The sequence below is a fragment of the Hibiscus syriacus genome, unplaced genomic scaffold (assembly GCF_006381635.1).
Source record: "Hibiscus syriacus cultivar Baekdansim isolate YM2019G1 unplaced genomic scaffold, ASM638163v2 tig00110263_pilon, whole genome shotgun sequence".
Lineage (NCBI taxonomy): Eukaryota > Viridiplantae > Streptophyta > Magnoliopsida > Malvales > Malvaceae > Hibiscus > Hibiscus syriacus.
In genome coordinates, this window is record NW_024062652.1 from 847,581 (window position 1) to 863,443 (window position 15,863).

At 35.6% G+C, this 15,863-nt stretch overlaps 1 protein-coding gene across 2 annotated transcripts; it reads right to left on the minus strand.

Moving 5' to 3' along the window:
• Positions 1–5,917: 5,917 nt before the first annotated feature.
• Positions 5,918–10,767, minus strand: LOC120115348 (flowering locus K homology domain-like). 2 transcript variants are annotated; one of them, XM_039136077.1, is made up of 7 exons: positions 10,634–10,767; positions 9,677–10,151; positions 7,593–7,842; positions 7,013–7,161; positions 6,654–6,926; positions 6,284–6,478; positions 5,918–6,095 (listed from the first exon to the last, which is right to left on the minus strand). In XM_039136077.1, the coding sequence occupies exons 2-7, from the start codon at positions 10,139–10,141 to the stop codon at positions 5,919–5,921; spliced, it is 1,509 nt and encodes a 502-aa protein (XP_038992008.1). In that variant the 5' UTR covers positions 10,142–10,151; positions 10,634–10,767; the 3' UTR covers position 5,918. The 2 variants fall into 2 exon arrangements, with proteins under 2 accessions (XP_038992008.1, XP_038992007.1); XM_039136076.1 differs by having other exon boundaries at positions 9,677–10,156.
• Between the last annotated feature and the right edge of the window lie 5,096 nt (positions 10,768–15,863).

The window sequence follows — 15,863 nt, forward strand, 5'->3', positions numbered from 1 at the left end:
TTGTAGATCCAGCGAGGACGTGGCTACTATTGGTTGGAGTGTTCAGCGATGGAGGCATCATTATCTCTATGGCGGCGCCGGAATAGCCGTAGGGTTACAATGAGTACCCTAGGGTTTGGTTGGTTCACTTTTGGCCGTTGATTTGATTATGGATCTGACGGTTGTGGAAGCTTGCAGCGCTGGAACATGTGTGAAACCCTAGTAGCATTAGGGCTTGCTTCTGGCATGGGCTTGCTGGGCTGTTCGGTTCAAGTCTGGGTCTGGACCGAGCCTGCTGGGGCTACTTGGGTTGAATCTGGTTGTAACATGGGTTTAAGGTTGTAATCGGGCCTCTGGGCTTAATGCATTCGGGTCTTGTAAAATTTATACTTATTAGGTATAATATAATAATAACGTAATTATAATATAATGATATAATTATATTAAAACCAAATTCGGACGAAAATGACTGTCGACAGTTACCACAATAGAGATGTCTCTATTGTACTGCCATAGTGGAGATGCCTCTTATTTTGGTTAAGAGCATAGAGTTGCCTCTCCTTTAAGTGTTAAGATTCCTCCGAACATAGATAATCTTACGTCGACCAATTGTAAAGTCATTGCAATGCCTATGCTCCTATAGAATTGTGAGTTTCTTCAAAGGGCATCAAGTTGCTTTTACCCTGACCTACGACTATGGATTTACTCAAGGGGTAGAGTTTCCTTTACATCAACTTTGAGATGTCTTTGCCCTAAATTTACTATGACACAAATGCCTTAGTTCTACATGTTATGTATCGTACGCGTTGAGGTACATTTACATCCATCGCAGTGTGTTGCCATAAATTGGGTATCCTCCTCTACCTGGCCGAAAGTGTTGTGATGCCTCACACTGTGGGATCACATCTTAAAACTAACCTAAAGAGTTGAGAGCCTTCACTCTAATAGAGTGTCGAGATGCCCTCATCCCAAAATTATTAAGATTCCTATAGAAGCTGGATAGATGTAGGGATGTCTTTTACTCTTGTTGATATAACCCGAAGTTGTCTCCAAAGTATATTGAGATGTCTCCACTATGGTGTCAATATGCTTTTCCTTGAAAAGAGGAGAGTCTCATTTTCCTCATAGTTTTCACCATGATAAAGATACCTCCATCCGATAACCAAATCTATCTGAGGGTGGTAAGACGTCTCTTCTCTGACCGAAGGCATAGAGAAATTTATGTCCAATATTTTGCTATAATAATTTTGCCACTACTTCAAGCAATCGACAAAAAAAAGCCTTTGTTGACCCTCCGCAAGATTCTTCACATGATTGATACCTTAGCATAAAACATTAAGAACTTTGTGCGAAGAGGTATCATGCCTATGAAAAGTACCCCCACACTAAGCGTCGAGAACTTGACACGAAGAAGCCTTTACCATATGGCAAATATCTTTGTATAAAATATCGAGAACTTTGCATGAAGATGACTTCACCCATTGAAAAATACCTCCACTTAAAGCATTAAGAACTTTGTGTTGAAGGCCTTCACCCTGTGACAAATACCTCCATATAAAGGTCGATAACTTTGCGCAAAGAAGACTTTCACCTATGAAAAATAACTTAGTATAAGGAGTCAAGTACTTTGCGCAAATACACCTTCATGTTATGAAATATATCTCCACAAAAATCATCAAGGACTTTGTATAAAGAAGTCTTCAACAGAAAGACCTCCATTATATAATAACGATCGAGGTCCTCCACTAACACAACATGGATACACCTCCAATTAAACTTATATCGGAGTAGTAAAATGCTTCCATTTACATATCTAACCTATCCATCGAGATTCTTTACCTTGAGGTCCTCTATTCTTCAACAAGGCACTTTAAATCTAAAGTTGAAAACTTTTACGTAGAGATGTCTTTACATCATAATCCTTCCTTTAAGGATATGAAGTATTTTTATCCTTATTTAAGAATTCAAGCAATATCAATCATTTCATTACACAACTAAAAGCATTGAGAACCCTCCACATTGTGTATATGAGGGTATAGAGGTAATCTTAAATGTATTTAATCTTGATCTTATCTTTTAATAAAAAGACTTGCTCGCTGCTAGTAATGTCTAGCCAAAGGTGTTAAGTTGCATGTGTTTCCTTCCATGTAAGATATTTTTCTGTATAACATGTTATGCCCTGTGGGAGACATCACTCTATATAAGAACATCAATTCTCTGAGCAAGCTCATCTCTTTATAGACATCCTTCAGAGATATCTACTAAAGGAAGCATAGCTCCCTTGCAAAATAAGAACTATCATTCTCCGCTCCTGCAAGCGTTAAATAATTTTATCATCTTTTATTGGTATTAGAGAACATTGGGGTATTGCTAATATATTTTTCACCAAAGTTAAGGAACCTTTTAGAGACATTTCTGAACCCATGTCTCATCTCAAGTCACTTTAGGGCATTTTCCTCTACCGAAAGGGGAGAACATTGAGGGATGCCTTATCAATATGATTGACATTTTTGAACCCATGTCTCGTTTCAAGCCACTTTTGGGCATTTTCCTCTTCTAAAGCGGATAACTTGTTATACCTCATGGGAGAACCCAAAAAAAACGGTCAATCCTCATACGTAAGAGAGATGTCCATATGATTTATTAAAGTGGAATCCAAAAACTGACAATCAAATGCAAGTATGTTGGCATACGAGTAACTTTAATGACCTTATGGTTAGCTCCATTACTTAAAGTCACTATAAATACCTCTCATACTGAGGAAAAGGTTGTCTCTCGGATTCTTCCTACTTCACTCCTATATCCCTTTATCTCTACCACCAAAAAGAAAGGGGCAATGGTTGCTCCTTCACCACCCACTACTCTTTGCTTAAATAAGAAGTGAATTGTCAACCACCGAAGAGATAAACTTGTTCCATCAACAAGATATAATCATATGCTAAAAATATCTTGATCAAATATTTATAATGTGTTGAACTTTCTTCTTGATCCAGATTTCGCAAAACTCTAATTGGAAAAATGCCAATGGGAACTCTTCGAAGCTGATGAGTTCGGATGGACGCCACTGTACTGATTCGTCAATCGCTCATAAAAGAGATGAGCAAGGCATGACCATCACTCACATTGCTGCAAGAGAAGGCGAAGCTGCCATCTTAGAATTGCTGGCATATAAGTTCCCAGAAATCTGGGATTTACAAGATTATAAAGGCCAAACAGCATTTCTCCTGGCGGTGGAAAGAGGGAAGCTCGCTTGTGTGAAGTTTATTCTTGGCACTGATCTGTCGCATGACGGGCTTATAAACCAGCAGGATAACGAAGGCAACCCTGCTTTGCATCTTGCAACAATTCATGGAAATAACCAGAAAATCTTTGATCTGCTGATAAAAGATGGTAGGGTAGACAAGACAACCAGAAATACGGAGGGTCTCACTGTTATAGACATTATTTTGTTGGAGTATGGTTACTATGAAAAGGTACAGAATTCATCCATGAATGTCATTTTACTTTGTATTTTATTACTTTCAAATCTGAGTATTTGAAGTACGTGCAGATTTGGGTACAATGAGTCTTGCAAGCAATGGAGGTCTAGAAAATTTGGAGCGTGCAATCAACAAGAACGGGAGAAAAACAAGATCGAGTTATTCGACAACAAATCAACAACCCCAGACAGTATCCGATGTTGCCGCCATTGAAGCCCAACTTATTCCAAACAGAAAACCTGAACCCGCCGCATTCAGAAAACCCAGCCTCGAGCAACTCCAAAACATCGCCAGTATAAACTTATTGGTGACCACACTGATCGCCACCGTCTCATTCGCTGCAAGTTTCACCATGCCCGGAGGGTACAAAAGCGATGGCGCCGACGAGGGTATGGCGCTTTTGAGCAGGAAATCGGCTTTTAGAGTGTTTGTGGTAGCCAATGCTTTGGCCTTTTGCTTCTCGACCACATCGATGTTCCTCCATTACTGCAAACCATTTGTGGAAAAGGTAGATGTTCATGCATTCTATACGTATCTCACTACCATGTTAACGAGTTATGGGATTACTGCAATGGTGATAGCTTTTGTTTCATGCACTTATGCAGCATTGGCTGATACTCCTGGCATTAGACATGTAAACTTTCTAGGAGACTGCCTGGGGTTTGTTGAAATGTCCAAGTGAATATTCTGAAAGTTCTGGTTTAATTTTTTTTATCAAGAATATAAGAAAAATGATGAGATCAAAAAGAAGGAATGAAGTTGTATTCTCACAGACTTGTTCGTTGAATGAAGAAGATAACATTGAAAGCCAAAATGAATTGATAGATAACAGTTATTTTGACAATTTTATTATCGCCATGGCTGTTTCTAAAAGAGAGCAAAAATTTGCTCAACAAATACAAAACTGTTATCAATTTTCTTTCATCTTTTTTATTGAAGCAGCTTTAGAGGATTTTTAGTTTCGAATAAAAATAATCTTTTATCCAATAAATAAAACTAAAACAAACGGCAATTGAGTAATATACAATAAACAAAAAAGTTAACTGACTCAATGATCAAAATAGATTGAAAAAAAAAACTACATTCATGTATTTTTAATGTACTAAATATTTTTTTCTTAAAATTAAAATCATTTTTTATAATGCATACAAATCAAAGACTAAAATTTAATTATATTGATTTTATTTTCATTAATCTTTAGGGGTAAAGAACGCAAATGATCCCTCGACTATAGAGTACTGCTTTATTAAGTTCACTAACTATTAAAAGTTACAAAATGATCCTTTAACTATAGAGTATTGATTTGTTAAGTCTCTCAACTATTAAAAGTTATAAAATGACCACTCGACTATTCATTATGTTCCAAACTCGTCTTTTTCCATTAAAAAATAGACGGTATTCTAAATTAAACGTTAACTTTGACTGTGATATGATAAAATTTTCTCCCAAATTTTTAACCGACTATCATATCCAAATCATCATATTAACATTCAACTTAAACAATTGTTAATTTTTTAACGAAAAAAGATGAGCCTGAAGATAATGATTTGTAAGATGACTCTTTTATAACTTTTAATAGTCAAAGTCTTAACAAAGCAACAATCCATAGTCAAAGGATAATTTTTTAACTTTTAATAGTCAATAAACTTGATAAAATAATACCCTATTATCGGGATCATTTAGATTCTTTACCCTAATTTTTAACAAAAGTAAATTTAATATATTATTTTTAAATCAAATAATCATTTTATAATTTTTAAATCATCAAAGGACAATTTCAAAATCGTGAGTTTTATGCGTATTTCATGTTATAATTTAACATTTAAAACAAAATCGGAACCATGCATTTAAATTCGATACAAATATATACATTCTAAGTTGGATCGTTAAAATGGATCGTTAAAATGGATCATGTTCAATCTCTCTAAAATGCTGACAATAACAAATTGTACAAACAATGAAATATATTAATACACTACACGAAGATAATACAGGAAAATTATATTAAGTACAGATAAAAAGTAATATTGATAAACAGTGAATAAATATATAAAAATAGAATTACTAATGTATAAATACATGGAAAATATAAAAAAGCGAGTAATATTTTTAATTACACAAAAATCTTAAAATCCTCTTATTAAATTAATTTACCACAATTACCTTGACATAATTTTAAAAACATCATACATGTTAAATCTGGGTAAACGAGATAATATTGCACGAGTCGAGAGTGTAGATGATGTAAATACTTACAAATAAGCAAAAACTAGAGAGAACATAAAATGAATATAAAATCTTAACATGTTTTTAATTTGTTCTAATTAATGACATTAAGCAGATAGTACAGTTTCTACAGCAGTCCATATAGTCCATTCACAACAATCAGTTTAACTTACCACCAGTCTTCTGTCATTTTATGATCTCTAAGATTACATCCAAATTGAAACAATCCCCCACTTAGTACCCATAGTTTGAACCATAAACAGAGCCATACCCTCCTGCATGTCCGGAATTGGTTGGCGGCGATGCATATACGGAACCATGACCCGCATAAGGATTATAACCTTGGTCCGGAACCCCACCTGCTTGTGCATGAGCCGGAGCCGCAGCTGCAGCAGCTTCAGCCATGAAATTCTGCAATATGATTAATTAAAATCAGTATTATAACCCGAGACCATCAATTTTCAATACAAGACTGCGATATGTTTCTCACAAAGCTGTCATGATTAACAAACTCAATTGCATAACTATTCCGCTTAGCAAGCTATAAGGAAATTCGGTTACATAATCATCATTAAGGATATCAGGTCAAAGAACATTGCCTGTATCAGTTGCTGAGCGGTTTGAACTTGTGAAGCAGTTCCACTTATTTCGACTGTCATTTCACTAGGGACACCCCGAGTTTCTTGAATGGTGACAGTAGCCCCACTAGCACGCCGAATATAGCTAATACTTGCACCAGCTGTCCCGATAACAGCATCAGCATAAGAAAGCGGAATTTGCATTTGCTGAGTGACCTATAAAGAGAAATCACAGAAGACTTCACTATCTGGTCTTGTTCAAGAATTAAAACCGTTCACATAATAAAAAACTTGGCAGGAATGGAAACGAGTTACTTTTAGAACAAAGAACCATAATGGTAGCCGAGTATGGAGAATAGACTCCACAACATAAGTTGCAGTATGGAATTACCTGAGTGATCATTGATGGTGCGTTCTGTGGATTTGAAGATCCATGACCCATCGGTGCTTCTCTTCCATAGGCAGAAATACCCTGATGAGGCTGTTTTTCCAAATGAGGTGGCATATCAGCAGGAGGATAGTAATTGTCATGTTGCCGAGGAGGCGGCATGTACTGAGTATGTCCATAACCAGCACCTCCACTAGCATTTGGAGGGACACCCTGAGGTGGACCCCAAGATTGATGAGGTGGCATGTGGTCCATCTGATGATTAGACCTTTGCATCTGGTATAAACACAAAACAGATTATTAAACAAATTTTATACGATGAGGCACAATTAACCATCGGTTGACAAAAATTGAAGCCTCACATGCATTTCAAATAACGGAATTATACTGCGGTCCACTAAGAACTTCCGGAGATGAGTTGCAATTAGCTCCACCACTTTGTGCACACCTGCTGGGTCTCCAACAACTTCGACAACCCTATCATCTTGAAGAGAAAAGACGGGAAGGTCTTCTGCAGCATTTCATTTTATTCAACATTGAGAAAGAGAAGAAATGTCAAATTATCATGCAAAGCACAAAAAAAGTACAAACAAAACCCTTTGAAGAAAATGATAATCTGAGATTATCAAACAACAGATACCAAAAACTAAACAACTTCAAATTATCAGACATTGGAACTAAATAAACAATATTCCTGAATTTAGATAGAAATAAAAAAAACATTCGTATTCTCAATATTATAATTTGATTTGGGGATGTATTACCCTTACCCGCAACTTGAAACACATGCATGCACGTACATGGAGCATTATGAAATGAAATTAAGTATAGGATTTCGAAATGGTTTATGCAGATTGATCATTAAAAGCTTTTTTCTTTCAGCAACACTAAGTAAAAAGGAATTGGTAACAGGTGTGAGAAACAGAATCTTAAGAAGAAAACCTGCTCCAAGAACTCTGACAATACAATTAGAAGATTCTTGAATGGATTTGACAGTTGCTCCTTGTTTTCCAATCAAACTTCCAGCTTGTGAGGCAGGGACTAGCAGCCTTGTTGAAACCTTGGTTCCCACAGCCGGTGCATGAGATGGATCACCCTCCAAACCATCAACAATGCGCTTATGGACCCTCAAAAGCCCATCCATAGCAGGTGGAAGAGAGGAATCAGGCTCGTCCTTAGCAGATACCATTACCTATTCACAAGACAAAGCAGCAGCAGCAACGGCACAAACTAAGTGTTACAATTAACAGCCCATATGAAAAAATAAAATACTGGAATAGAAATTAACTGTTGCAAACCCCAATTCTTACATGACATCAGCAAATATGAAGCCTATGTATCAAATAGGTGAAACAAATGCTATATTTGACTAGATCTGATATAACATAATGTTGAACTCCTTTTGTTTAAAACAAATTACTTGAGTTTTGTTCAACAATGTTACAAACTTTTATTAGAATTATTTGATTTCAGAAGGGTTAAAACTTTTTTCTTAGTTGAGTTACTTTTCTTCAATATAATGCCCAAGAATCTATGCAAACTACTACTAGCCTTGTCTGCAGTAAGGTAACACTTACTAATCAAGTTGTTTTTACCTGATAAGTTTTGCAAGTTATTTGGATTAAAGATTTTGAATTTTATTAGGAACTATATCACTTATGCATTAAAATATTTATTATGACAACTTTTATATGGATTTGTATATATTTAGACCATAATTATTGTGTGCATATTTATGATGACTCCAAATAAGATTTTAATCTTAGCTTCATTTCTACGGATCAAAAAGTTGTTTGCACAGGTTCCTTTTAGTGTTTCTTTATTATCTGTGGCAAGGCACCAATCATCCAGGTTCTGAAGTTACCAGAGAGAATGCAGAGCTTCTTGTTCGGACAAGATTTGTCTGTTAATTCAGATCAAACCTTCAGAAATTTGAAACACTCAATGCTGATCCCTGCAATCTGAGACTTTGGTTCCTCAAAACAAGAGTCTGATTGATGTCAACTCCTTTCCTTAAAATTTGCGAACGGAACCTGCACAGACTCTTTGTTATTGCAAAAAGGGGCACTGTAGTTATATCTTATCGATTGCTTCTAATTATCTTCCTTACAGTTTTCTTCATTTTACTGTAAGTCTTTATGTTAAGTTATTTCTATATTGGCAATTCAGTTCTTCCTTTTTCTTAATTGTTTTCTTATATGCCTTTATAAAGTGATCCCTCTCATATATGTCAGTATATTGTGGGATATATGTGAGGCCGTAGTTATGTACTTATCAACTTATGGTGGATTGACATAAGTTTCCAATTACAACAGGGGTGCACCAAGGGATATTGCTTTTAATCTTACATCCATTAATTTAGCATTTGCATTCTTCATATTTCTTTATTGCTTTCTTGTATAACTAAATGTTTTCTCTTGGTTCTTGTAGGCATCCCCAAATATATCTAAGGATTAAGGCATGTTCTTTTACTTTGGTTTATATAATTGTTTTAGATTAGGAAGGAATATTTTAAAGCTTAACTTTGACCTGGTGATGGTATTTGATACCATTTTTTATTCTTTTCTTGTTTAGGGTTTATATTAAGCCAATATATCATGCATGTAAGCAATTCCTAAAACTAGGACAATATGGCTAAAATCAAAGAGCAGCCTTTATAATTTAATATAGAGAAACTCATTTCCACACAATTGTACATCTACATTGGTTCACTAGATGCATGAAATAGCAAATAAATGATAAAATGACAAACAAACAAAAGAGAGAAACAGCAGAGTTTCCAGCAAGAATCATAAGATATGCAAGAAACATAAAAGGGAAAAGAAAGGTCCTACAATGAATGCCTGCTTAAGTTTTAAGTTAATGAAACTACTTTGGGCTGCAAAATCATTCTATATAATAGAAGTTAATGAAAATATAGACAAAGAAATTAGTATTAACAAGTAGAACAGATTCTGCCCTAATAATATATTTCTAGAATTAAAGCTAAATATATTTAAATCCAAGAAGGCAAGTAACACACTTACAGCTCTCTCTGTTGTCCCTGGAGGACCATCAAGTATCTTGATACGAGCTCGTGTCTCCTCAACTATTTTCTTAATGAATTCCCCTTTACGTCCGATTATACTGCCTACCTTCTGTGCAGGAACCAACATACGAAACACACTCTCTCCAGGCCATCCAGGCCACTTCTTTTCACCACCTCCGATCGCTCCCTCATCTTCATGTTCTACTTTTGGCTCATCTTCTGGTTCCAGCTGCAAATTTTGCTCCACCAAATTATCTTCCGGATCTTCCTCCAAGTACAAGTTCGGCTCCAAGTTCACATTGTGAACAAAGTTTACATTGTGTTCCAAGTTCACATTGGGTTCCAAGTCCACATAGTTCTCCAAGTTTATGTTGTGCTCAATGCTTGGGTTCTGCTCCAAGTTCTGAGGTTCTTGCACATGTTCCTCTTCATGTTCAACAAAGCTTTGATCCACTTCAGCCATAAGCGTATTTCTGCACTAAAGGGGAAAGAATGGATACACGAAAATCATTACAATGCAAATATTTGAGTACATATGACTGTTTATTTATAATAAAAATTGATAATATCAGATATTAGACAACTTGTGCCAACCTTAAATAACAAAACTCAAACATTCAATTAATTAGTCATGATTCTACACATTAAAACAAATACATAGATACTGAACCCGGTTAAAGAAAGTAAATAAAATCCCAAAAAACGCATAAAGTAAAATATAAACAAAAAGTGTTCACTAGTGAGAAACCTTCACAAAATCAAATCACAGAGGAAAACAAAATCTAATAAAAAAACACTAGACAGCATTACAGCTCTAAAACACAGCAAAACAGAGAGAACCCATCAATGAATAAGAGTTAAAAAGATCAAAGAATAAAGAAAGATAAAAGCTTATATAGAATATGATAACATAAAAACCCTAAAGCAGGAATTCTGATTGAATTTAACGACTTACATGATATGAGCAGAGAAGATGAGAGGGGCTGAGGATGATGGTTTATTTGAAGAAAATAAATTGTGAAAAATAAAAGAGAAAGACGACCTAGCTAGGTTTTGAGGTGGGTTTTAGATGGACCGGAAAATTTGTGTCAAATTATCTTTGTGATCGGATTGGAGGCGGTTTTTAGAGAGTTGAATTTGCAAGTTTCACCCTAGGTTAAGATTAAATGACAAAAACAACCCTGTATTTGGGCTGTTTTGAGTTTTTTAAGAAATGTTAGGCTTTGGGTATTTGGAAAATTGGGTTCTTTCATAAATGCTAGCTTTTTTTCTTCTTTCATGAAGAATTCATGAAACCAAGCAACTTTGTGTACTAAAATGTCAATTAATTATATGTGAATCATATTTAAATTCATTCTTAATTTCACAAAAAAAAATACTTTATTATCTCCAACAGCTTAAAATAACGATTAAAATCAGGGTCAAGGGCACCCTGAACATTCCAAAATATGACTCTAACCATAAGAAATAAATAGGAAACAAGCTTAGACCTGCATATCCATTGTATCTGACCAGTCGAATACATTATTTGCTCTCCACAGGACTACATCATCGTTTCCCTCCAAAGGTTGTTGCAAATCAGTAAGAGGTACTTCTTTCGCAGACTTAATAGTCCTGTCCCGGAATATCCATATTGTTTGCACCAGTTCGGAAGAGAATAATAGTTTCTTTATCACTTTTGTGTATGCAAGTCCAAATGGAAGTAAAAGGAGGCATGTGTGGAACCACTTACGAGCCTTAGAACATGATGTTGGATTGCCATGGATCATGGAGGGACTTTAATGCCATAAACAATCCTTCGGATCAACAAGGAAGAGCTCATAGGCAGAATGTTGTTGTCGCTAGTTCTCTGATTTAATTTTTGACTCCGGCCTCGTCGATTTGGGGTTTAATGGTCCTAGCTTAACTTGGAAACTTGGGAACCTATTCCAACGGTTGGACTGTTGTATTTGCAGATCCAACTGGTATGACTATTTTGTCCAATCAGAGGTTTTTCATCTACAGAGAATTGGTTCGGATCATAGACCAATTATGCTCGATACGAGTAACCAGAAGAGGAACCAACGATCCCGGCTGTTTCATTATATTGAAGCCTGGAACGATCATCCGGACTTCCCCAATCATATTCGTGATTCATGGGTGCATGACAAAAACTTACTTGAGAATATTACCGAGTACCAGGAAAAAAAAGTCGTTTATGGAATTGGAATGTGTTTGGCCGTATCGAAAAACATAAAACTCTGCTTTTGGCTCGTATTCTTGGTATTGAAAAAGCTCTTGAACGATCTGAAAACACTTTCCTGATGGATCTGGAGGTGGAGCTTAAGGAGTTCAGCATAGTCCTTGCACAAAAAGAGTCTTTGGCATCAGAAGGCTCGTAGCAAATGGATAACTAAGGGAGATATGAACACCAAATATTTCTATAATTCAACCATTTCCCGGCGGAAGAATAACATAATACGAATGTTGAAGTTGTAAGATAGAAGTTGGTGCAGCGATGATACTGTTCTGAAAGAGCATGCTGTCAATTTTTCCCAGAAGTTGTTTAGCAGTGAGTTGTGCCCAAGGAATACAGTGTTTGAGGGTTGCAGTTTCAAACAATTCAGTGATGCAGAAATGTGATCGTTGTTGACTAATATTACTATCGAGGAAGTTCGATCAACCGTCTTCAGCATGCCTTCACGTCACGTTCTTTTAGAAAAACTGGGATTTGGTGGGCTACTCGGTGTTCAACAAAGTGAAAAAAAAAAATCAATGATGGTGTTCTTGATGACTGGTTTAATCAGACTTTGATGGTCCTCGTCCCCAAAGTTAATAACTTTAGGGTAATCACTGAATTCCGCCCCATTAGCCTGTGCAATGTGGTGTACAAAGTTATAACTAAGCTACTTGTTAATTGGCTAAAGGTTTTTCTCCCGAAGTGGGTCGCGCCTCAAGCAAGCTTTGTTCCCGATAGCCAAATTACAGACAACGTTATTCTTGCTCAGGAAGTGATCCATTCCATGTAAAAAAAAAACAAGTGGTAAAGGATGGATGACTATCAAAGTGGACCTTAAAAAGGCTTACGACCGATTAGAATGAGACCTCATTGAAGACACCTTAAAAGCTGTGGGGCTACCTGAAAGATTTATTGATTGAATCATGATTTGTGTTAGATCAGTTTCTACATAGATTCTCTAGAATGGTGAACTAACGATCCTGTTCAAACCAACGAGAGGAATCCGACAAGGTGACTCTTTATCGCCTTACCTGTTTGTTTTATGTATGGAGAGATTATCGTAAGCAATTGAATTGAAAATTGATTCCAGCGATTGGAAGCAAATCCATATCTCTAGAAATGGATCAAGTTTGACTCACATCTTTTTTGCAGACAATATTGTTTTATTTGCTGAAGCTTCCTCGGAGCAAGTGGAAGTTTTAATAACTATTATTGACGACTTCTGTAGGGTTTCTGGTCATTGCATCAGTATGGTAAAAACACAAATCTATTTCTCAAAATTGCTCAAGTAGAAAACGTTATTGTATTGCAAGAAACTTCGGGTTTGAGAAGGTTAAGGACTTGGGAAAATATCTCGGGTTCCTTTACTACGCGACAGACTAACCAAAAGCCACTAATGGGAACTTACTAGACAAAATGAACCTTCGCCTGTCAGGTTGGGTCGCGAAAACTTTATCCTTGGCAGGCTTTATAACGCTTGCTAGGCGGTCCTACAGGCTATTCCGATGTATGTAATGCAAGACTCTTGGTTTCCAAAAGGATTGTGCTAGGATATGGAAAAAATTATCCGTCTTTTTGTTTGGGGAAGTCAGAAGGAAAGGACTGGAATAACTTTGAACTGTAATTTGACCAAAATGCTCTTGCAATGCAAAAAGACCATGATTACCCCTAAGAGTTAAAAATAATGTTGAACAAATATATTTGATCAAATTACTAGAAAATATACATATCGATCTGAATTACTGAAATGTCTTCGAGCTACGAAATAAATAAAATAACATCCAATGTTCAAATGACCAAATACCCTGAACTCTAAAGAAACTAGAATACTTTGAAGTATAACTTATCATAAGTAATGTCACTGACAAAATTGAATGGAATGACGATAATACCCATAAAGCGTAAAAATGACTATGAATGGCTATGATAATGAAGACGATCTGAGAACTTATATTTTGATTCACTTGAACCTTGGGATCACTGATTAAATTCCTGATATATTTGAAAAACCCCAAAAATAAACTCCTACATTTGAAAATTCTTAATACCTCGATCTCATTGTTTTTGAATAATCATTTGAAGACTAGATTACTATAACTACGACACGTCACTAAAGTATTTAAATGATGGATATTTCTCAAGTTTTGAAATAACTAATGAGTCTGGACCCCAAATGACTAATATAACCTCGAATACCGAGATGATTTAAATATCTTGATGACTTGGATCAAGTGAATGTCTTTGGATAGACTATGGGAACAACGATAAACCTAAATGATGTATTGCCTCTAAAGGTTATGGAGCACGACCCAAGTCATCGAACATTTTGGGATACTATTACAACGTGAAAATAAAATAAATACCAATGAAATGCCTATTCGTCTCCTCAATAATTGATCAAGGATGATTTTTATATTGATCAGATTAGCTGGAACAGTCAGTAATAAGAAGTGAATAATAGTGAAGTATCACAGTCCGAACGATTGACAAGTATCGCATTATTGGAATATGTAGTTCAATCGGACTCGAAATCCTGATAATTTAATACATAATCTAGAATGCCATAAATCATCATTCTATTCTTATTGAGTTAAGTTACTGAGAATTCTCCAAGAATTAAAATGTCCGAAATATTCCTTTTTGTCCGAAATACTCTAATGTAAAATATTATGAATGCCTTCCTGATTACTCAATTGGCTATGCAAATATCTGAATATTGTATGATCTTGATAAATCACTTCTCGAATGAATGATGAATCAATTAGCTATCAAACTCCCTTTTGTAGGGATCTTGATTCTGAAATCCTATTAAATTACAAAAGTTTCATGGTCCACTGCCTGATAAATATTAAGTATCTCCGAATAATATTTGGATCCACTAGTGTGTGTTCCTTATGTGACATGTAAATGTTTTACTTGTTTTAAAATGTGATTTTTCGAAATCATTGATTTACTAGTTTATGAGCTATGGTTACTTAAAATATGTTCTCTGGTTACCTATTTTCACTGTAAAATATGATCATTAATGATTTATGGATCATGGAATCTATTGGTTACTACTTGAACTATTTTATTGTGACATTATTTGGGTAGGATATTGAAGTATGGAGGTTCATCACAGTCAAACTGGTAATTCCTTATATAGGTTCAGACTGATCGAGCTGGTAATTCCTTACAGACCTAAGGTGACTCTTAGGTAGGCTCCGAGTCCCCGAGAAACTTTCTTGGGTAGGCTCTCAGGCCCCAAGGCACTCTCTTAGGTAAATCATGAGACTGCATATGTTGTATGGGTGGAGGACATTTATGTGATTTATATAACTACATGATCATTTTTACTATACACTACTGGATCATTATTTTGATATTAAAGTTACTGCTCAATCTGATTTCTATTGGTATTGTATGAGTAGGCTGGAGTATGCTGGTTCAGCTTGGTCAAATTGGTAATTCGTTATATAGGTTCAAACCGATCGAGCTGGTAATTTCTTACAGACCTAAGATGACCCTTGGGTAGGCTTTCAAGCCCCAATGCACTCCCTTAGGGTGGTTGCTTTGTTGTGTGCTTAGGGTAAGTCCTTATGGATGCAATTATGGGGAAACTGCATAAAGGTGTTCGATTGGAGGGTTTTACTATGATTTTAAAAATATGTTTTAAATTGTTAGTGTTTTAAAAAGATATGTACCCACTACAACAAATTTGTTTATTTGCGGCATCTAAAATATTGTCATTGAAACTTACATTTACGTCACTATTTGTATTTTGTGACGTAAAAGTTGACATCACGACGAACGTCACGCTAGGTGTGTCACTAAATGTCAAATGTGACGATGTGTATGTTTTCTTTACGTATTGCTAAACATATCGTGACGTTAATACATAATGTCACATTATAATTTGTATTTAGTAACAATTAATTACGTCATCAAATAATATAAAATTTTATCACTAATTATTTATATCGTCATT

Bases quoted from the DNA above. Each gene is read 5' to 3' on its own strand.
- LOC120115348 (XM_039136077.1), bottom strand. From the start codon at position 10,141: ATGGCTGAAGTGGATCAAAGCTTTGTTGAACATGAAGAGGAACATGTG. The intron at 6,927-7,012 runs GTGAGGCTTCAA...TGTTTATACCAG, and splicing joins TTCCGTTATTTGAAATGCAT to ATGCAAAGGTCTAATCATCA. The intron at 6,096-6,283 runs GCAATGTTCTTT...ATCATATTGCAG, and splicing joins CCGCTCAGCAACTGATACAG to AATTTCATGGCTGAAGCTGC.